The 23,107-nt window shown below is 40.1% G+C and overlaps 1 protein-coding gene across 1 annotated transcript in view; it reads left to right on the plus strand.

Annotated features, from left to right (window-relative positions):
- Nucleotides 1-23,107, plus strand: part of FNDC1 (fibronectin type III domain containing 1) — a 38,489-nt gene that overhangs the window by 12,979 nt on the left and 2,403 nt on the right. The window contains exons 9-18 of the mRNA XM_033512772.1: nt 829-940; nt 1,875-2,255; nt 6,937-7,002; nt 8,877-9,038; nt 11,025-11,255; nt 11,607-11,715; nt 17,927-18,006; nt 19,665-19,694; nt 21,372-21,533; nt 22,214-22,336. Of these exons, the coding sequence (XP_033368663.1) occupies nt 829-940; nt 1,875-2,255; nt 6,937-7,002; nt 8,877-9,038; nt 11,025-11,255; nt 11,607-11,715; nt 17,927-18,006; nt 19,665-19,694; nt 21,372-21,533; nt 22,214-22,336 (1,456 nt within the window). The remainder of the gene's footprint in view (nt 1-828; nt 941-1,874; nt 2,256-6,936; nt 7,003-8,876; nt 9,039-11,024; nt 11,256-11,606; nt 11,716-17,926; nt 18,007-19,664; nt 19,695-21,371; nt 21,534-22,213; nt 22,337-23,107) is intronic.

The following is a 23,107-nucleotide window of genomic DNA, read 5'->3' on the forward strand; positions in this document are numbered from 1 at the left end:
ATTTCTCTGCCTCTCGAGGGGAAGGCATTGCTGCAAGCAGGATGAACACCTTGTAAAGAAAGAGGATCTATGCCAAATCTGGGGCCTGAAGGGCTTCATAGACTGATCTCATCATCTGCTGTCTTTCCTGCTGCCGTCTTCCGTAGCACCAGATGTAAGTCTGTCTTGCCAACCTGGAATTGATGCTTCTGCCCCTTTTGCTGGTTTTTGACTCAGTGTCTGTTACCTCAGGTTAAAACAGCATACAGTTCAGCTGTTTGGGGTTGAAATAGCAACAAGGACTGAATTTTAATTGCACTTAGCTCTGGAATTCAGTCCAAGCTCTCAGACATATTTGCTTTATGTGACAGAGGCTTTTCTTCAGTCTCCTACCCCAATTAAAATCTTAGCTACTTTGTTTTCACTGCCGTTTCAATATAAAGTAACTAGTCTAATATTTAGGGTTTTTTTTTTTTAGTTAGACATAATTCTAAATCCCCTCTTCAAAATGACTCAGCTCATCATAGTGAAATCAGTATTACAGGAATTCACCTTAGCAATCGCACAGCCCAAGAAAATCAAGGGATTTGCTCATTTGCACATGAGAGCTACAGTAGGTGATATGAATTTGGCTGTGCAGCTCTGGAGCCCAGTTCCTGGGAGTCTGCTCTCTTCAGCAATATCTCAGTGATTACTATACACTTAGTTAGTTTTAAAAGTTCAGGTGTGTTGTAGCTATTCCTGAACATCACACTTACTGTCTGAATTTCCCCAGGATTCCTGTTGTTGTGAAATATAATTTCACCTCCTCTTGGGTTAGCTAAACCTGAGTCCATCTATTGCTTTTAGATTGTAGATCTTGACCGAGGGCTAGTGTTAAATGCTGAAGGAAAATACCTTCAAGACTCCCAAGGCAACCCTCTCCGAGTGAAATTAGGAGGGGATGGACGTACAATTGTTGGTAAGTTACAACTTCCTTCTTACAGAAAAAAGCTCTACAGTTTTTGTACATTTACAAATCTTTGAGCTGTTGAATGCTTCAGGCATTCCCCAGGTCCCATGCAAGCCATTTGGAGTTGCTTGTACCTCAAGCACATTGTGGGATGTGGGGAGGCTTTGAGTCACCCTTTGGGACTCCAGAGTATGAGGCAACAAGAATCACTCAAGTCCATATCACTTGTATCAGCATTAGAAAGGACTGCAGAACTGAGCCAGAACAAAGGCTGATGATAGAATAAGGATTGATGATTACTTATAGCTTTGTATACATAGAAATAATTAATCCCCACTGCTAGCACTGTATCAGCCATATGGATGTGTTTATGCCATTTCTTTCTTCTAAAAACGACCACAAATAGTAAGAAACCCTGTTTGTGTTCTCTGAAGACACTGCTGTTTGCATGTCAGTCCATCTGTACAGATCTCTCAAATACAAATTCAGTGCCTATTGTTAAGCTGGCCAAGAATTTGGCAGTAAGTTTATCTACAGTGGCAGCATCTTGTCAGCTCATCCCAGTTTTTCCTTGCACATGTTTTACATTGAGGAGCAGAACATGGATTCATCATACATTTCATCAACAGTTATGAGAGTTATTTAGATGAAATGCCTTCATTGCACATAGTGATTCTGCAATGAAACCTCCCTGCAGTGTTTATCAAACAGCTGAAAAATGTGAACACCACTGTGGTTTCTCTGAGGTTCCTCTGAACCGTTTTCCAGCTTCCTTAGCCATGGCTCTTTCCTCCTCTGTCAGTTTAGTTACAGGAGGCTGTATTCACTGTATCCAGTGTTTTTGTGGCATCTAATGTGATAAAACACAGTAATGCTTAGTGCTGTAATCCTGAAGTGGCTTATATTAATGGTGAGATTTTTTGGTTTTGCTCTTCTCTCTTAGATGAAAAGGGTGCTCCAGTGGTGAGTCCTGATGGACTGCCTTTGTTTGGACATAGCAGATTTAATAAACCTGTAGCGAGTGCACAAGACAAGCCAATAATAAGCCTTGGAGGAAAGCCTCTGATTGGTCTTGAAATGATTAAGAAAACAACCACTCCCTCAACTACTACTACAACAATACCAACAACAACTACCACAACTACCACAACCACTACAACAACTGTTGCTACAACCACCACCACCACCACTCCTGAGCCGACCACCACTGACCCACCCACCGAGAAACCCGCACCAACCTGTCCTCCAGGCACCTATGGGCAGTATGATGATGAAGGCAACTTGCTCCTGGGGTTTGATGGCCTGCCAGAGTGCAATGCAGAAGGTAATTTCCTTTTGTGCTGTTAGAGTTTCCATGGCTGTGCTGTTTGTAACAGATGTGGAATGGTGGAGAACCTGCCTCTGAATATTTTGGTCCTTTCGATAAGGTAGGAGCTGAGAATACAGCATATGAAGAGGGGTTTGGGTGTTAAATGGACTTTCACTGGAAAATGCCAACTTTCACCAAAGCTGAAGTTTTTTATGGAGTTGTGTTGTTTTCAACAAATTTCTTACATTATGTTGGATCCATTTTTATTGCATATGTTCACTCATGGGTACAAGTATAGGCAGTAGCTTTGTGGTCAAAGCACTTACATATAAGTTTTTATCATTCTGTTTCAGGCCAGAGTAGGACCCAGAGGAGCTATATATTTTGTCTGTTTTGTGTTCACTTATCACAATGAATTCTGAAAAGTCTCTCTTTTGAGCCATGGCAGAAACAGCATTTGCAAAGTGCGATTCTTGTTCTCTTGCCAGCTTTTGGAGATAGATTGTCTAGCAGGAATGCAGCACAGTACAGATGAAGCTGGTGAAAGGCAACCCAGGTTCTGCACAGATAAGGCAGAGAGTTGTACACTGATTTCTTTAATATCTGAAGATATGAACCAGTGTCAGTGTGTGTCATTTTTTCCTGTTGCAGTTATATAAGCTTAGGTTGTCGTGTCAAACTGAAATCCAAAGTAAACACATATAAGACTCTAGAGTCTTTGGGTATTATTGAGCCTGTTCCCTATCATGTTTTATGCTTTCAGCACCTGGATGTTGCATTGCAAGTGAATTAGCTGCTTATTTTGCCAAACCAGATCAGGGACCACCATGGTAGCCCTTACCCTTCCCATTTGTAGGTAATCCTCAACTCAGTCTACTAATGGGCAATAGCAGCACAGCCATAACTTTACCAGCATGTTGGCAGTCAGACATCTGACAACTGCAGCAGCCAGTTTCAATGGGTAATGAAGCCTTTACCTTTCTCCCATACACCTGTATCTTTTAAGTCAGAGTAGATTTACACGTAGGTCACGTAACCGCGGCCTAGGAAGCTGAGCTATCACTTTGAAAAAGGGCAGTGATATAGAAAGGTGTAGCTTCAGCAACTCACAGTGAGTCTAAGGATGGCATCTTGGGAGAAGATCTCAGTAGCAGAAAACAAAATTCCCTTACCAGTGGCCCTAGGTAACTAATGAGTCAGAGATATCAGTTCCTTGTGCAGGTGAAATTACAATGAGTTATAGTGTTAGTATTTATTAACAATTAGCCACATTTGACAGTGTGCAGTTATAGAAGTGTGCTTGCATGTGTAGATATGCACAGATGTGTACACACACAAACATAGGTATGTAAAAATCATATCATCATTAAATATTAATATGAAGAGTTTTGCTTTTCCCTATGGAAAGTTCATAGTTACTAATTCTACTTACAGAAGTGTTACAAATATTGTTAGATGTAGTCACTCTCCTACTTTCAAAGTTGCCTAAAGAGAACCATGATTTTTGGTAGCTAGAATCCCTCCCACACACCCCCAGCTCCTTTTGCTTATCTTAAAAGTTGATTATATCCTGTAATGTTTCCTCTTATTTGCCCTGTGCTGTTTGGTACCTGGAGGACCTCTTCTGAGAATACACCTTGTAAGAACAGTAGAAGTTCATGACGTTTTATCTGGGATGAAACTGAAAGTAGGCTCCAGAAGCTGAGCAATATAATCCTTTGTGGTGTTACGTTTAGCAGAGTTGTGGGCTGGGGAATTTTCATGTGATTTTCTGAACACATAAAAAATTCTGCTTGGGTTTTTTGCCTTCTGCCAGATGGGCTTGCTGAATCTTTGAACTTGATAGAGGCACGAATGAAAACTAAGTTTATATTCAGGCTGTGTGTTCAATGAGAATGCATTTAAAGTAACTCATAAGCTGCCTGGCATTTTGACAGTATATCTGCAAATGCCTCACAGTGGCAGACTGAAAGGACAAGATGGTGCTGGATTTATGCTTCTTACCTGATTCTTAAGGCTTCTTACCTTACAGCTTGAGCAATATTAGTCCCTACCTGGGAATTTTGAAAGCTTCTCTAAAGAGTCTTTCTAAAGTTTTTTTTTAAATCCTAGTTACCTGCTTCAGTTTTAGATAAACATAGCAAAACAGCCTGCCTGTTTCACAAAGGAATTTGCTTGAAAAGATCTTTTTGGTATTTATTTAATGATGGCTATTATTGTTTAACAAGGGAAGTGTATATTTTAAGGGGAGTAATCAACTTTTACTTGAGTTATCAAAACAATACAATTTTCATTTGATCATTTCCAAATTATATTAAATTATATTTTATCTTGTCTTTCCCTTTAATCTGAGTCTAGAAAATATTCCACACTGTTTAGTGAAATACTTTTTCTGCCAAAGCTTGATATTTGTTGCTAAGTACTTTACTCACAAACAGACAGGGGCTGCAAGTGCCAAAACCCAGCTCCAAATGTTCTTCTTCAGCCTTGGCAAATTCTTTTATCTCTGGCAGGATTTTTTCTTGATCCAGCAGAATTTATTGTCAGCTTTTCCCAAGATTCAGCAGTCTTTAACTTTCAAGGAGGAGTTTGGCCACACAGGCGTGATTTGTCAGTGAAATCAACTAAACTTTATTCATGAACTCACAAAGGAAAGAACAGGTGGAGACTTAAGCACTCATTACATGTGATAAAATCAAGTGATGGATTTTGTTAGACAAGTAAGAAAACAAGACTGTCCTGATAGATGCCAAAAGTTTGTGGCAAGTGGTCATAGGAAGATTTGGCCCCATTTGTTACAGGCAGGGTTTACTCAAGAGCTTCAGCAAAGGGTGATGGAGCAAGGTGAAGAACTGCTGCTGTACAGAAAATAATAAAATGAGAGGTCTGTTGGGGAGTACTCTTATCATCACCATGACAGAGCTAGAGCTAAACAAGAACAGACACTGAAATTGAGTACAAAAATAGAAAAATAGAAATTTGGCTTTGCTGCACTGTAGGTAGGCCAAAGACTTACTAGCTAATAAGCATGGATGAGTTGAAATCTGCCCATGAAAGATTTCAAATTTCTGCATATCTGATCCTCTTGATTACTTGGATGTAGGCAGTCAAAGGTAAGTGCATACATTATAGATGTTAGTTGATGTTGGCCAGTTGTGGGTAGATCTGAAGAATTCAGCAATCTACTTTGTGACTGACTAACCTCAGAGAAGTTAAGTGACTTCCAAGGGGATCATCTCCTGAAGACTGGCTGCAGAAGTCTACCATGAGGAAATGTCAGATTCTAATATACAAAAGTCTGACAAGAATAAACTCATTTCCTGTGTTTTAAAGCTTATTTTGGCATTAAAATCACACAGTGTATTAAAAGAAAATTATTTTATTAGAAAAAAGCAGTTATACAGTAATTGTTGGTTCTAAAAAAAAATCAGCAAAAATAAAAATGTATCATTCAGATTATATTTGTGAACTGTTTAACACTGGCAGTTGAAACTTTGCACTGTTTGCAGTTCTGGTTTAGTAAAAATAACACTATTGCTTCCATATGGAGTGTTAGAGGAATGTAACCAATGTATGTGAAGTGTCCTGAGGTCAAAGCTGTCTTTCTCTTGTCTTTGTTCACATGCTGGCAATTCCCCAGCCCCAGCATGGCACTGGAGACTTCTGATGGTACCTACAGCACAGGTTACACCAAAGTGCTTTTGCTTTGTTTGCATGGCTTTTTGTGACTGTGCTGAGCTTTGTGTAGTCTTTGGCTTCCCTGAATAACTTGGAGAAATGCTTTCCTCAGAGTGTGTAGGAAAGACTTTGGGATTCATCAGATGTACTTGATGGCTGATGTATCTGGTACTGGAGTCATGTCCTGCAGAGATAATGAGATAATATAAAGGAATAGTCAGCTGGGAGGTCTATTGGTGCAGCTGCATTGGATCTTGGGGTGGATCAGCAGAGTGTTTCTCATGTGCACCTTATAATCATCTGTCCTTGCTGTGCTTTCATTTGCATCCTGGAGCAATCTCACTCTGATTTCCTGAACTGAATTCATGTTGGATGAAACTAATGCAGAAACAGTGCTTCACCTATGTGGCCCAACCTGTGATGGGCAGCCATTCCATAGGATCAGGGTAGAGCTAGTGCAGAGTAAAACCCAGAAAGTCCAGCCCTAATTACTTCATTCTACTAATCCATTCCTTTTAGGCTGCATTCCTTGCAAAACCATTGACATGGTTTATAAATGTCATGGCTCTGTGGGCTGTTTGTTTTTATACCTCCACAAAAATATTTGGGTAAAAATATTTAATTGTTTGGTTGGTTTCTTTGGCATATGTTTTCACATCTGCTGCTTCTGAGACTATAAAATATTGTCAAATCCAGATGTGATCATTAGGTAGTTGCTGTCAGCCCTATCTTTCACCAGAGCAGCTGGGGCCTGGGGCAGAGCTTCTGGAAGGTGATTACTCTTAATTTTGTGTAGCAGCCCTAAACCCATTTTCCCCCAGAAAAACTCCTGACTACTGTACTTAGCTTCTCATCTGTTATTCCCAGTGTGCAGAGTGGACTGTCACTGCATTATTTGGAAACCAGGAAGTTACCTGTTTTCTTTACAATTCAACTGGCTAAATATTTTTATTTAAAAATTTATTCCAAAATTCTTTTATTGAATTCTTATAGCATCTTTTTCTTTCTCTGTCAATAGATACATTCTCAGGACTGGATTCAGATGTGACAGCAACTCCAGAAGCATATGTGATATATGATGATGGTATGGTTTAACTGTAGAGGTCTATTGCAAGTGGCATGTTGCTTTTTTCTCTTTTTTCTTTGGAACTCCTTTTTTCAAGGAGGCAGATTGGTAAATGGGAGCTTAAGCAAGTGGTGGTGAGCTGGAAAATGGTGAGCTGCATCCCATGTGACAAAAAGGGGTCCAAAACCATCTGTTTCTGAACATAAAAATCCCTTTCTATCTGTCTTGCAATCTATCAGGAATTTCCTATTGAGGAAATAAATTACTTTTCAGAGCTGTGTCATACAGACATTGCTTTGATCCCAGATTCACTTTCTCTGGTGCAACTTCTAACTCCTGCCCAGTCAAAGTCAATTACCTTCTCTAAAATACAAAACCCAAATAACATTCAAGCCCTGAACATTTTGAAATACCTTAGCAAGTTCTTTCTTTAATGTGTAGTCTGCATTTAGACAATTAAGCATGCTCATACTGAATGAGATCACCTGCATGTAAAGTAATTAATCTGCTTAATTAATGTGTAATTCAAATCAAAGAGATTTGAAATCAGATGAAAGGAAAAGAGGGAAATATTTTTTTCAGGGTTATGTTCATGCCATGTTGGTATTATAAGAAAGGACATACAAAACTTAGCTGAAGAGGAAGTGTCAAATCACAGCATTTAATTGTAAGTTTGCACAGCGAATGCAAATTCTCAATTACTGGAACTGAAATTCACTTTCTGCCATCAGTGACATCTGATGTTCTATCTCTTTTAGTCCTCAAATTCCCACTTCTGCTCTCACATATGGAAGTGCATAAGTAAGACCTCAGTGAAACAAAAAGTTTTTTAGTAGGATTTGTGGCTCTAGAACAATGTAATTATTTTTTTTTTAATTTGTGGTTGTAGTTATGGGATATTAAGTCTAACCAACAACAGAAAAACATTTAAAAAGCAGCAGAGAGAAAGATATAGAGATTTGTACTTTTAATTCCAATCACTTCATACTGAAACTGACATTTAGAATGTGGGAGGAGGGGATGAACTAGAAACAGCACAAGACATACATCCCATATTCCTTACATCTCCATGGATGCAGAAGATCATCAGTGCACAGGTCTTTTGCCAGGTCTCCCCTTAGGCACAGCTCACCTGCAGAAAATACACGCTGTAGCAGTTTAAGCACAAAACACTCAAAGACAGGAGCTGAGTTCCCCAGGCTGCATGAACTCATGGCAGGGATGCCAAATGCTACTTTCCCTTCATTTTGTGTGCCTATCAGGTAACACAGTAGCTTTTGAAAGAGCACTGAATTTAATAGGGCTGAACATTATGAGATTCATGGGGGACAGTTTGCCTTCCTTCATGTCCCAGTAGGGACCACAAATGGGGAGTACTGGGCTCTACACCTCCAGTCACAAGAGGGTTTGAGAGCAGTATGAACCATCTCTAGGGATTTAAAATTGCAACACAGAGTTTTCTTAGCCATTTTTTTCTCTCCCTTCTCTAATTCCTTCAGCATCTGAGGGCTTTGGCCAGGGATTCAATTACTGTGCCATCTTCTCTTGGGTTTTGTGAGAGGAGGTGGCAGATGCACATTCAGGATATTTCTGTACAAATACATTTGTTAACTTTCATTCTGTTTAACTGCGTGAGTGAGGTCTAAATCAGCAGTGACATGAGTATTCTGGGACAAAGATGTTTTCCCTATCCACCAGCTTGGTAGAAACCATTCCAAGGCTGAAGTGTGACCAACCTTGGCCTAGAGTTCAGTAAGGAGTGTGCAGTGGCCAGGGCAGGCTGTGTTGCACTTCTTTGGGACTGTGGCTGCTGAAGAATTGTTTCCCTTCTCATAGTTAAGCCAAAATTAGATGAAGCATGCTAACATTTTCATCTTATGTTTCCTCTGAAGACTACGAGTTTTTTGAGAGCACTTTGCCGCCGACCACCACCACTGTCACCACTACCACTGCTCCTACGACAACAGAATTGGAGGTCATCTATCCAGAAACCAGTGTTGTTGGCACTGGACCTGTGTCAGAATATGATATTGCTGGGAAGAAACGCTTCACGGGTAAGGATGTCCTTTGGTTTATGTAGCTTACTACTTGTGCTACAAAGAATTCTTTTCCAGCAAGGTCAGCCCTTAAGCTCAGAGCATTGCACAAACACATCCAGTAGATGTGTATGTGGTCCTTTTAAGGATTGCCACCTTGGAAACACGAACAGGAGTACTTTTTTCCTTGCTTCTGTGCTTACATGTCTATGTGTGGGCCCACAATAATTTTGTTGAACCAGTAAAAACCTCTTCATACTCTTTTTTGTAAGTGCTCTGCTCTGTGTTCTGCATTTTGTGTGGTCTAGCTGAAGTTAGTAAGAGAGCAAGAGTGTCTACACCAGTGCTCAATTCAGCTTAACTGCATCTAACCTCACACCAATAGTTCCAGCAGGGCAAGTCTCCACCTGGGTGTGAGTCTTCCTCTGGGGTACCTGATTCTTTTACACTGATCTGTTAAACCCAGTGATTTCATCCACTTTGCACAAGCATGTATGTCAAAAGGGTGCTTCAAAGTCAAGGAATGAATGGTATTTTGGACATGAACTTTCCAAACAATAAATCCAGTAGAGATAAATATGATTTTGGTATTTGAATGTTTTCTTGGTAGAAGGCATTTGGTGAAGGAACCCCCATTACAGGAGCCATGTCTCCTGTGTACATGAGCCATTCAAGTGTATAGGTTGGTGTTGCAGCACTGACTTCAGAGTTGCTCTGCTTCTTTGTCAGAGAAGCAGTTGGGGGTCAGAACAGAGGGATTTGGAGATTGTAGGGCAGCACATTCCAGCCTCCACCCCAGACTGGTGACACCCCCTGCAGCCCTTTACATATTTCTGGCACTTGACCTGAGGTCAGGTCAGCTGCTGACTCACCTGGAATTTCAGAAAAGAGTTCAGGGGATGGAGAATCATCTTTGACATGTCTTGGCTTCCCTTCCAATATCCACAAGCTTCATGTGGCTTAGAGTGGAACTCTCTGCTGCTGGAGTAAAAGATTTGTTTTTATATATGCCAAAACTTTTTCCAGTGCATCTTCAGTTTCCCTGTCCAAACAATTTCATGATATTTCTATTCGGCTCTCTCGCTGACAGTGCTTCTTGATTCATTTAGCTGGAGAGGCTAAAATTAACTTCATTGCAAGATCTGGAAAAAATTCCTTTAGGGCATGAAATCCAGTAAGATAAACCAAGAAATGTTGGTTTATGAACATTTCAAGGCACTAGGGAAATCATATTACCATTTCAATGAATTGTATTATTGCAACTGAATAAACATTTCCAAAGCAAGTTTTATAGTCCTTACTTTGAATGTTACGGTGACTTTTAAGGTAATAAAAAGATGGTTTAATCTTTTCCTGAACTGAAGTGAAATTCCAGTCAGTATAAAGCTTTTAAAAATAGACTTGCAGGTTGGGAGCCTGGAATGCCTGGAAGGTAGGGACTCATGGCTCCTGGTCCCTTAGTACCCAGGGGACCACAACAATCCCTTTAAACTGGCTGGACTTCACCTTGGAATTACTCTTCATGTTTCTTTTCTTGTTTTGATCCAGCTCCAGGATGTTTGTGTAAGAACCAACCACTTAGACCTGTAAAGTCTTAGATGATTGAAAGCCCTGGCAGGGATCTGTTCCCATGCTGAAAAGGCAGAATTTGGGTGGCATTTCATCCCACCTTCCAGAGCAGCTGGAGGTAGCATGCAGAGGGTGCTGCAGTCAGACTGCTCTCATCTGCCTCTTGTAGCAAAGAAAGTCCTTCCATCTTTGCATAATTTGGTACAGTTGGGAGTGTGGGGTAGGCAAACCTGAATGCTGGCATCACATTCCACCTGCTCATCAATCAAATTGGCTGTATGCCATGCTTTGTTGGCAGTGGTCTCTGGACTGGACAGTGAGGAATATTAAAATGCACCACAAATCTTGACTCTCTTTAGGAAATTGCCCGTCTGTGTGCTACTCTGGGATACCTCAAACTGCTAATTAAACGCTGCTCTTCCCTGTCTTTTCCAGCTCCTTATGTGACCTATCTCAATAAGGATCCAGCAGCCCCCTGCTCCTTGACAGAGGCCCTGGAGCATTTCCAAGTGGAGAGCCTTGATGAAATCATTCCCAATGACTTCAGAGAGAAAGATCAGCGTCCCCTGAAAGCCCCTCACAACATCACAGTTGTGGCAGTTGAAGGCTGTCACTCCTTTGTCATTGTGGACTGGGCCAAACCTGCTCAAGGAGACATGGTAACAGGTACGTTCCTGAGGGTTTCTCTCCTGATGGGAGAGTGGAGAAGGGGAAGTTTTTCCTGAATGACCATTTGTACTAGTGTCTACACAGTCAATTATCACTTAAAACAGAGAATGACAGGTTACCCCTGTCATCTTTTTCAGTTCACAACTGGGTGCCTCTGATGTAATGCTCCATCCTTATTAGCTAATGGTAGGAAATTCTTATAGGCCAGGATTTTCCAGGAGAGTTAGGCATGGAATCACTTTCATATTAAAAGATGTTTCAGCTCCTTTTAATCCTTAAAATTTACCATTAAAAGATACCATTGATTTAAAATTTAATTATAATCCTCACAACTACTTCTGTTTACAGGCTATCTGGTTTATAGTGCATCCTATGATGACTTTTTAAAGAATAAGTGGTCAACCAGGACTGCAGGGTCTACTCACTTGCCAATTGAGAACCTGAAGCCAAACACACGGTAAGGATTTGATCCCCTCCTTTTCAGCTCTGTTAAGGAAATAAAAGAAATTTTGAGAATTATCAGTTGTTTTTCTTGGTCTTAGTATAAATGTTTACATCTGATTTAGATTTTACTCATTCTGTTGGACAGCAAATTGTTCTATAAACTGTACAACAACAACATATTTATTTACCATATTAACTCTGGAGCAGATGGCAGTGTGTACATGTATATATGCTTGCGTGTATGAAAACACGTATCAGTAACAAAGAAAATCTTGTTCTAAAATGCATTTTCTAGTCTTTTGCATAACTGAATCAAATGTTGGGGGGTAAAGTACACAAAATTTAAAAAATACACTAAAATATACCCATGATGTTTTTTGATGTTATGTGGGCTATTCTAACATATATGTGGCCAAGATTTGATGCCTAAAGGCTGCTGGGGAAGTGCTGCCCACTGGTCTGTTTTTGCTTTCTGTTCACATGAATAGGGCTGGAAGAGAAGGCTTGGTGGTATAAAGTGAGGCTGTGGAGCTTTAGGTTTTTATCTTACAAAAAATCTGACTGAAGTGGTAGAACAAGAATGCATGCTTCACATGATACTGGAATAATTTGTGGCGACTGGGGGGAAAGTAAGCAGCTACAGAGGGACCGCATTCAAATTACTCCTTCAGAGAGATACTCAGTGTCTCACATACTTGTCTCTCAAATCCTGAGCCCAAAATTCTTTTGGTGCTCCCTTGGGATAGGCCCTTCACATGCTGCTGTCTGCAGTCTTTTAGGCACTGGTGGAAGGTGTTGCTCACACAGTTCAGAGATTCACTGGGAATGTGGGCTGGAATTAACATGCCTTACTTGATGGTGTGCTGCAGATCTGAGGATTGACTGCTTGGAGAGGCACATAGGGTTTGTGCTAGGACAACACAGCAGAAAGAAACAGTGTCATGCATCTCCATGAACCTGGTGACTGTCTTGTAGAATTAAGGTTCTGCTTCATAATAGAGAGGTTCAAGCAAGTGCTATTTATATAAGTGTACTGTTTTACCAGCGTCTTCCTGAAGATAGTATAATCCACTGGCCCCTATTGTATGCTCTGTCAAGGCAATAAAGGCTTCATGTGGGGTCTGTGGTGGAGAACGAAGGATCTTTATAACAGAGAAATTGTATGTATCAGCCATTCTCATTTACATTCTTCAGACCCACAGACGGAATTGATTGCATACCTTTTGTTATAAAAATAACTCCCTAACCACTAGAAAAAGATACCATGCCTAAGAAAATACAGCAGGAAAGCTGAAGTTAGTCTAAAAATTTTGTTTCTGCCTTGTTAGTTCATTTTGTGAGAAATGTCTAAGTCATTTACTGTAAGCAGACACTGTTGGCTACTGGGCGTCCCACAAGGGGCTATGGGTGGTGCAGCCTTGCAGCATGTGCAGTGTATGAGAAGCAGGTTGGCATCTTGGCTGAAGTTAGCACCAGAGAAGATTTCAAGCTGTTAATATATCCTGGAAAACATCTGCCTGTTATTTAGGTTTTACAAACAAAACAGAAATCTACGTTTAATCCGTGTCATAAATTTTCTTCTGAGGCCTGGTCTGACCTCCATGTGAGAAGTGGAAGTTTTTCCATTAGTGAAACTCTGCTCAGCTTCAGTGGGCATAGGAGCTGCTTCCTTGTGACGTGTGATTGTAAACACTAAAATTACTTTAAAACATATTAAATCTTTAAACCAGTAGTTTTGACAAGATCCCTTCCCTAACTTTAATTCTCATCTGTCACAAAAGATGATGCAAAGGGCTGGACAGAATCTGCTCAACCACCAAATCCAGTCTTCTGCAGCCAGAAACATTATAATCCTTGCCATAAACATTTCAGTCCCCTTCCTGAGCATGGTTAGGCTTTTTCCTGCTGTTTTCAGGAAAGCTGTGTCAGTGTCTGATGGGAATAGCTAGATAGTCTCATGAGTCTCATGATTTACAACATCTCCTTCACCCTCATATCTCTGTGTCTCCTGAAATCTTTCTCTGTTCACTTGGGCTTTGTTCCATCTGGGGATATTTTGATCCCACAGTGCCTGCTACCGATTCCAGTGTTGTACAGAGTATTTCATAGGAGGTTCTTAAACATTTACTTAGGGCTTACAACTGCAAACAGAGCTTGGATCTTCTGTTTCAGGGGGGCAGATGCACCAAAAATTTCTATTTCTTTTCTATATCTCCATTAAAACAAAGCCACAGTATGGCCAACAAACAGCATCAACCACAGGTGGCTGCTTTGTGCCACCAGGGCCACACAGAAGATCTGAGATGCCCATGAAATCGTTGTCCTGTGCAATGGTATACCTGTGTGGCACATACCTGCCTCACACCAGCTCTATAGGAAGCTCCTCTGCCAGCTTGGCTTTAATGTCTTATTATAAAATTAGTTATAAATATTGACGAGGGATGTAGTGGTGGGACGCTTTAGATGGAGGCAGACACTTAGCCTGGGAACCTGCAGGCACTGATTCACACATTTTTCTTATGGGGGAATGGTGTAGTTGTAGGAAGAGGACTTTAGCCCTTGCTGCCATCTCAGCCTGCCGCTGAACAGAGTGCAGGGCTAAGGATCCATGCAGGCATGCTTTTGGAAAGTCTGGAAAAAAGAATTTGCAGCTTGCTAATTTATTTTTTTTTAAAGCTGCTTCCCTAATTATCATGCTGAGTGATTATCTCACTTTGCACTGGGAGTGCCAGCTATTTGATTCCAACAGAAGGGAGACACCTTGAATTAAGTCAAAGAATAATTTTACTCCAAATGACAGGTATGTCGAACAATTACTCATGTAGTCTAAATGAAAAAACGTTATATATTGAATGCCACTACATTTCACCACGTCCTTTCTTGACATATCACTAGAATTGGTATATAAAATCTCAAAGAAAGTTAATTCTTAGGAGGAAAAGCCTTTTTCTTGTTTGTATTGAAAATGAACAACGAATGGTGCTGCATCTGTTGTGTTTCTTCTGTGCCTCATGGTAACAATTTATACAGTTCTGCCTAAGCAAAGTGTAAATTAAAGTATATATTGAAAATTTTGTTCATGTATTTATGTGATGAAAACCAATTGAGTTACACTGATTTGAGATTTCCTGGCAAATTCATCAACTGAAAGATTCTGACTAATGAAAATGTCAGATTCCTGGACCTAGAATGGCTTTGGCAATTTCTTTTTTTTATTTGTCATGTCTAAGAAAGAAATATATCCCAACTGCATTATTTTATTGATGTTCTTAATACAGCAGTCATAGCATTATCTATGTTTATATCACAGGTCAGCAAGTCATGAGATCTGGCTCTCTTTCTGGTACTACTAGAGCCTTCTTGTGTGTATAAAGGCTAAGGAATAATTTTTCCAGTTGAGTGAAGAAAAATGTACTCATGACTTCATCACTCTGGGTTTTTTATTAGACAGTCAGGCAGGCAACATGAACTATTATATGCCCTAGATGAACTTCTGTGTGTGTAACAGGACAGCTGAATGCACAGTTGTCCTGGTTGCATAGGTAATCAGTTCCTGCATTATGCATTGGATACAAATCTGCATGGTTTTCCCAACTTAAAGAGTTGCACAAGGTTCTTGGGCTGCTGGCTCTCCTGTTTTGAGGGGGATTATGGCACTCATATGTCTGGTGGGAATGCTTTGAGGCTACCAGGAATACACATGTCTTAAGTGTATTTAAAGGGTTACTCAGACAGTGCCACTGTGTTGAAAGGTGGTATCTGATCATACTTCTTTGGAGGCAGTGGGAAGTCAGGCATCCATACTTTCCACTATGCTTTGAAGCAGTATGGGAAAGTAGTGGGCTGGAAAGCATTTTTCTCCTGCTCTTCTGAAGCAGTCACATCAAACATTGAGCTAAGTCAGTTAAGCTTGGTGCAGTGGACAGGCTTGTGCTGCTCACCCCTGTCCCAATCCAGGTGACAGAAGTGCTAGTGAAGGAGGTGTGGAGGAATGCAGGTGCCCCATGAGAGCATTGGCAATTTGGGATTAAAGCAGGGCTCAGGCTGACATGCTCTGCTTGGGTGGCCAGAGTGGAGAAGCACAGGGGAGGCTTTTTGCCTTCCCTCTTCTCTTTCCCCAGACATGCTAAATGCTCTTTTATACAAAAAGTCTAGTCAGCAGTTAAAAACAGGGGCAATTTTTTCTGCCAGCAAAAAGACCGTGCTGGGCATGAGCAAAAACCCCAGCCTTCCTGAATTCTGTTATTTATCATGTTTTCTTTTTGCCACAGCATATGTATCTTTTTTTAAAAAATTGTGAGTTATTTGTGAGCATCATGTACTCATTAACTGAAGGCAGAACTGTCTGCAGAAAGCAAATAGTGGAGTAGTTTTCTGGTATCAGCTGCAGGACACAGCAGGGACAGGAGACATGCCCCTCATGTAGACATGGGAAGGTGTCCCACAGACCACAGAGGGTCTGACAATGCATGTGCTCCAGGTCCAACACAGATACCAGGTAAATTTGGTGCTATGGATGAAGAATATTTCAATTCTAGTAGCTTCCACATTGATTTCACCTAGATAACCTACCTGTAATTTTTAAGGAATAAACAAGATGGCCTGGCACATACCCTGGAGATAACCACCTTGCTTCTTGGCAAAACCCAATGTTTGGCCAAAGAAGAAGGATTTGTACATCTTTCCTACCTTTTCAAAAAGATCAGTTTCATTTTAAGGCAAAGCAGTTCACCTGACTTGACAAAAGATATTCTTTTTAATGAAAAAAACCCAGTTTTTCTAAAGGGACAGTTCAGACCTTGTCCCCTCTGGTTTATCACTGTGAATACTTTCATGTGTGCTTAGCTGTGCATAGGCCAGAGAGGAGCCTTCCAGGAGCCCCCCAGCCCTGCTATGTGGTTAAGTCTGAAAGGAGCAGATGCAGCTGATGGTACAGGACAGTGCACATGGTAAATACCGAGTGGCAGACTAAAACCACCCAAGTCCTTGCAACAGGATTGTGTTGAGTTTCCCAGCTGCCTGGCAAAGCATGAGCATCGTGTTTCAGCCCAGTGTGGCCTGTGCAAATGAAGCAGCACTGGCAGGCTTTTGTGCAGGATGGAGAGACCTTCACCAGGAAGGGCAGCCTGATGTTTTTGATGGAGTAGACTCCCTTTCATCAGCTGTGATGTATCAGGCCTGCCATTCAGGTGGGACACTGTCAGGTGAGGGAATCAGGGCTTGGTGGCAACCATGCAAGTAAGCACTTGTCCTGTTAAGTGTGTAGAGCTTTTGGACATATCTGGTTTTGGATGAGAGGCTAAATCAAGATCCAAATGCTATGTGGATATTACAGAGCCACAATAATTATTTTTTTTTTTAATTAATTTATTTACAAGAATAAAATTGAGCAAGCAGGCAAGAAAGGAAAACCTAAACTCAAGAATTTAAAAATTGCTGTGCTGGAAATTTTTAAGTAATCTTCCATTCTAGTTTGTTTCTGTTGGACTCATACAAATATAAAAGAAAAAGAAGAAAACATTCATCTGAAGAAAAAATTCAGGGTAGGCATCAACTAAAAGTCATTGTATTTGGAAATGAACTAAAAAATGAACTAAAATACTTACATGTATTCTCTAAGGGTGAGGATAAATTTGCTTCTATTGAACAAAGAATGGAGTTCTAGTAGTGATTCATGTGCTTTGAGTTAAGCATGTGATTTAAATACTTTGGAGGAATAAATAAGATATCATGTGATGCTTTCTTCTTTTACCCAAGTATTGTGATCTTAATGCTGCTGGAGTTTTTACAGAAAGGTCAAAAGCTTAGCTTCTGATCTCATATAAATCTGATGCAGTTTCAGTTTGCAGTTTGCAACACTGCTTCCCCAGGAGTTAATCTGGTTTAAAGCTGCTCCTGAGATCAGAATTTGATTTTCTTGCAACTTTTTCTTTTAGTCTTTTAGTTGTTTCGTAGAAAGTGGATGTTGTTGTATGTGGTTTTTTGGAAGGGAGATGATATATAAATACGTGTTCCAAAAATATATATGGGAGCAATTGCAAAAAGGAGACATTTGTCTGTAACAGCCAGCTCATACTCTGGCTCAGTATCCAACTCCATTTAATGCAAAGTATACTCAGTGGAATTCTTCTGCTTTGATTCTTACCCTGCTTTAGTATTATTTATAATTTAGCTGTTGCTGTGGAATCTGTTTCAATATTATTTCCCCTCTCTTCTTGTTTCAGGTATTATTTTAAAGTCCAAGCAAAGAATCCCTTTGGTTATGGACCTGTTAGCTCTTCAGTTTCATTTATCACAGAATCTGGTATAGTTTTCTTTTTATTTTCATCTCAAAACTTGTAATAACAGATGTGGCAGGGCAATGACTGTAACCAGCATGGCAATAACAGTGGTTATTCTGGACTTGCTGCTTTCATATTATGCTGGGTTTTTAAACTTTAATTATTTGTTTTCAGTTAAGCTAGGAAAATAATACACACTCCTAATGCCACTATGAAAATGTAAGTGATGTTAAAATCACCTCCAGGGGAACAGGAAGCTGAATTTCAAATACAAGGGGCTACTGATATTCAACAATACAGAAGCAATGGAACTTTACAGTCTTTGATAGATTGACCAAACATTTAGTAAATTGGTTTCCTAATTGTGAACAGCTAAACAGTTGGAAGCAGTTGTCTCTGGAAGAAATGCAGAATGCAGTAGTTCCATCAGACAGGCAAAGTTCTCTGTTCTTTTTTTCTTTTGACAAGGCATGCTGCTCTTTCACAGGGCTAATAGTACATTCAAGAGCAACACCCCCTTCTAAAAATAGTAGGTCAAAGGAACTATTTTTTGCCTGTTTCTTCTTCTACTTCCATGGAGCCAGAGGCTAATGACTCCACTAAATAGTAAAGAACAAATTTTTCAGTCTTTACTTTGAGTGAAAGGTCTTGTTTCTTGCAAATTTTGCCCTTTCAATGGCATGGGGTTTCTCTGCCCTTTCTCATTTGACTTCACTGTGTAGTGCTCCCTTCGGAAGCTCCACTAAGAAGCACTGAAGTAAATCATCACAGAAAGGAGACAGAAATGCGAGATCAGTCAATGGTTCTGGATAACATATTCAGATTTTCATTAAACGAATAGGACGCTCAAGTATTAATCCAAACATAGTGTTCAACATTGCCCCGCTGGTCAAGAAAACCAATGGCATCTTGGCCTGTATCAGCAGTGGTGTGGCCAGCAGGAGCAGGGCAGTGACTGTGCCCCTGTACTGGGCACTGGTGAGGCCTCACCTTACGTCCTTTGTTCAGTTTTGGGCCCCTCATTACAAGGAAGGCTTTGAGATTCTGTAACGTGTCTAGAGAACAGCTGTCAAGGAACAGGCTGCCCAGGGAAGTGGAGTCTCCATCCCTGAAGGTATTTAAAGGTGTGTAGATGTGGCACTGAGGGACATGGTTTAGTGGAGGACTTGGCAATGCTGGGTTGACAGTGGACTCACTGATCTTAAAGACCTTTTTCCAACCTAAACAATTCCATGATTCTGTGCTGTCTCTTGCAGATTGTTTTCCTGCTGCCAGCATATGGGCCTGAATGCCTAGTTTTCCCATCCAAAATCATCCCATTTGTGAGCTTTATTTAACCTGTTAAATACAGCAAATTTAAAGCTTTGTTTGCAGCACTGATCTTTCATTTGTCATGACCAAAGGTGTCTTTACAGCTGGCACAAGTATAAAAACCAGTTGCTAAATGCAAGGCCAGGTGGTATAGTTACAGTGAAAACTTTATGAGAAAGAAATTGGTAATTCAGAGTGCTCTTCTAGTGCAAGTGTAAGGTTTGACCTGCTGGGAATATTCAATAAAGAATGCTATCATAGGATGAAGCACATTATTGAAAATGTTCAATCAGCGACTCCCTATGTTTCACGTTATAAAACAAGGTTTGGAACAAAATACTAAATTTTCTATGTGTTTTTTTTCTTCTAGACAATCCTCTCCTCATTGTCAGGCCACCTGGTAAGTCTTTGTCTGTTTTTTCATTCATGAAATGCATAAAGCCTGTGCAAAACAGAATATAGGAATTAGAAACATTTACACATGCAGTTTTAGGTACAGTTTTAAGTAGGAACAGGTAATAATTAATGAGACTAATTCATAAAACATTTTTTGTCTTAGGACCCCTTATTCTATTTTCTGAAAAGAAATCTTGTAAAGATATATTCAGATAAGCACTTGATTTTGGCCTTTCTTTTTCCCTGCTACAACAGCTTTAATTGCTTGGTAAAAAAGCAGTAAACTATGTTACTTCAGTATCTGTGTCCTTCAGTTGCCTAAGCATAGCTTGAATAGCAGGATCAGGTTTCTCTCTCTCTAGTTCTGGTGCTCATCTGTACAAATCATCATGCCCTAATAAATGCTAAAAAATTCAAGGATTTGTTACTGACCTGAATAATAAGCCACAAAGCTGTTTAGCTTGCTTTGTATTTCCAAATTTGCAATAAGCTAGTTCAGCCCATAATCAGAAGATCTGATTTCCTGGTGCTGGGACTAACCTTGCTGACATGAGCATTGGTAGTGTAACCCCAGGCAGTATGTGCTCTAGAAGAGATGCAGGAAAAAAGACCTCATGGTTATTGCACTCCATCAGCTTTCCTAAGGAGTTAAAATGGTTGGCTCTGGATTTTTTGCTACACTTTTCATGAAAACAGTGTCCAGTTTATCCCTTCCTTCTCAATTTTATTGTGCTTGCTAGTCTGGTGTCTTTGTGTTCTGGGAGGCCTCTGGGGATTGCTGATCAGTGACTGCTTCTCACATGCAAGCGTTTGCAGGATTTGGTCCCTGTGACTAGTGAGAGGAAGAATGACTAACAAGAAATTTCCAATCTCATTTGTAAACCACCTTGAAATAGCAGGGTAAAAACACGGCTTTGGGGTCTAGCTAGAGAGAAAAATACCAATTGTCACATTGGAAGTTTTTTGTATCATTCTGTATACATTAATACAACAGCAATTTCAAAATCAATTATATTGTCTTGGTAGTACAAATCAAATATTTAGGTAAACTAGTAGGAATATTTATTCTTTTGCAATACAATTAAGTAGTCTTGTCTGCAGCAATGCTCAGAACAGAGTTCCCCAGGAAAGGTCTTACTTGTCTATTATTGGAAACTTATCTGTTTTGATGTAATGTGGGAAAACAAAAAAGAAATGTACATTTGTGATATGATCTCTTAAACAAAATAGCAAGAAGAGACTTCACAGGCTGTTGCTCACCACAGAGTTCTTAACATCTGTTCTTGTGAATAAGGGTTATGTTTTATAGTCTTAAAATGCAAGTCAGTCTCAGACCTAATATCAGGCTTTGTTAATAGAAGCTGTGTAATACTAGGTAGAGAAGAAGTCTTACTGAAACAATTAAGACTGTTTACTTAAATCTGTGGTTCAGTACATGATATCATATTTTAATCATTTTGACAGTTATTTTTGTCTACTGCATAGGAGGGATTTAATAAAGTCTCAAACTTTATTTTTTATAATATTTTTTCTTGAAGTATTACTTACAAATATAAAAAAGTCATGCATTAATCTGTTGCAGCATGTCTTGTGAAACATATTATTAGATGTTAAACTCTGCAGAACTTGGACTGATATGTTAAAGTATGTCCCTAATGTGGAATTTATTTTTTTCTCCAAGGTGGTGAGCCTATCTGGATCCCATTCACTTTTAAATATGACCCCACCTACTCAGACTGCACTGGCAAGCAGTACGTGAAACGAACTTGGTACCGCAAGTTTGTAGGAGTGGTTCTTTGCAACTCCTTAAGGTACAAAATTTACCTCAGTGATGACCTGAAAGGTAGGCATTAATTTCCTGCTACTTGTCTCTTCATCTGGTTTTCTTCATTTCATATGTGTCAGAATTGTGTGACCATTATGTGAGAGTCCTTCTCAAGAAGGATTAGCAGTAGCTCTTGCACAGGTCCATTGCCTGAGAGATAGTGAAAAAAACTTTCCATATTGTTGAGCTGGGGTAATGGGATCATCTCAATGGCCTTTCAGACTGTGCTAATGACTATTGTAGTGCCTTGGTATAGTTTCAATACCGTGTTTGAATAATAAGAGCCAAAAAGCCCTGTCTGTTTGAAAAAGAGAAATCCACAGTTTTTAATTTTCGTTTGAGACTGAAGTCAAACTAAGGGTATTCACATATTGAGAGATTTTTACTTTCACATTATATATTTCTACTAATCCAGTTGAAATTCTCTTCACCTGTCTCCTGTGATGCACAGCCCATGGACTTGCAAAGTGGAGACTACTCCTTACTGAGCTGTAACCCATTTATTTTCCATTATTTCTGCTTCCATACTGTGAAGGTACCATTCTCCCTCTTTCTGGTCACTGTTTGTTCATTGGTAAGACTGTGTGTGTCACTGCAATGTTCTTCCTGCTTTCTTCCACACCTACTTTCCTGGTGGTAAAGAGTATCCCAAACATAAGTTTTGCCGAGTTAAGTAATCTGTCTGTATCTCTCTTCAGATACCTTCTACAGCATTGGGGATAGCTGGGGAAGGGGTGAGGACCACTGCCAATTTGTGGATTCACACCTGGATGGAAGAACAGGACCTCAGTCGTACATTGAAGCCCTGCCCACGATCCGAGGTACAGCAATGGGGGGGGAGTGGGATGCTGGCCAGGAGGAGCCTGTTATCCCATCTGTAGGATTAAGGGGTTAGGAGCAGAGCACAGAGTGCAGCTCTGTCCACAGCTGCTGACAGCTCTCCGAGGAATCCAGCTGATGCAGTAGCTGAGAACACATTATGCAAGTCCCAGAGGACTTGTGGGTGCAAAGAGAGAGAGAGACAGACAGAAAGAGAGGGGCATATGATGCAAATACTTGCAGCAACAAAATGCAAAAAGAAAACAAAAGAAATAACTGTGGAGGTCTATGAAACCTTTCTCTTATTGATAAGACCTGCTTCATTGAATCAACGTGCAAAACCCATGTGCCTAAAGGGACCAGCTACATTTTTACAAATATAGCTTCTGTGAATGGCTTCTATTAGTTCATTCAGTGCAAAACACAAGGGAATACGTCTAGTGACTTAAGGTCAGTACTTTTATTCTGGCCTGGTAGATGCCTGTCTCAGAGGGGAAATTCATACCTTGAAGGAATTCCTCTGAGCAAGTTTCTCACCTCACATAACCAGGTAGAAGACAGGTTGCTTCACAAAATGAAACCAATCATGGAAGTCAGGCAATCTTTTCAGTAAGTCTATTGGTTTAAATTATTCCGTTAACTTTAGTGGTTTCCACGTTAGATTATGTGTTGATATTCTTTGCATAGTGGCGTTACCAGGAAGAAACTGAAATCGTAACTGATAGTTATGTATCATTGTGAAGTACTGCATTTTGTAGCTCAGAAGACAGATG

Source organism: Parus major, chromosome 3 (assembly GCF_001522545.3).
Source record: "Parus major isolate Abel chromosome 3, Parus_major1.1, whole genome shotgun sequence".
Classification (NCBI taxonomy): domain Eukaryota; kingdom Metazoa; phylum Chordata; class Aves; order Passeriformes; family Paridae; genus Parus; species Parus major.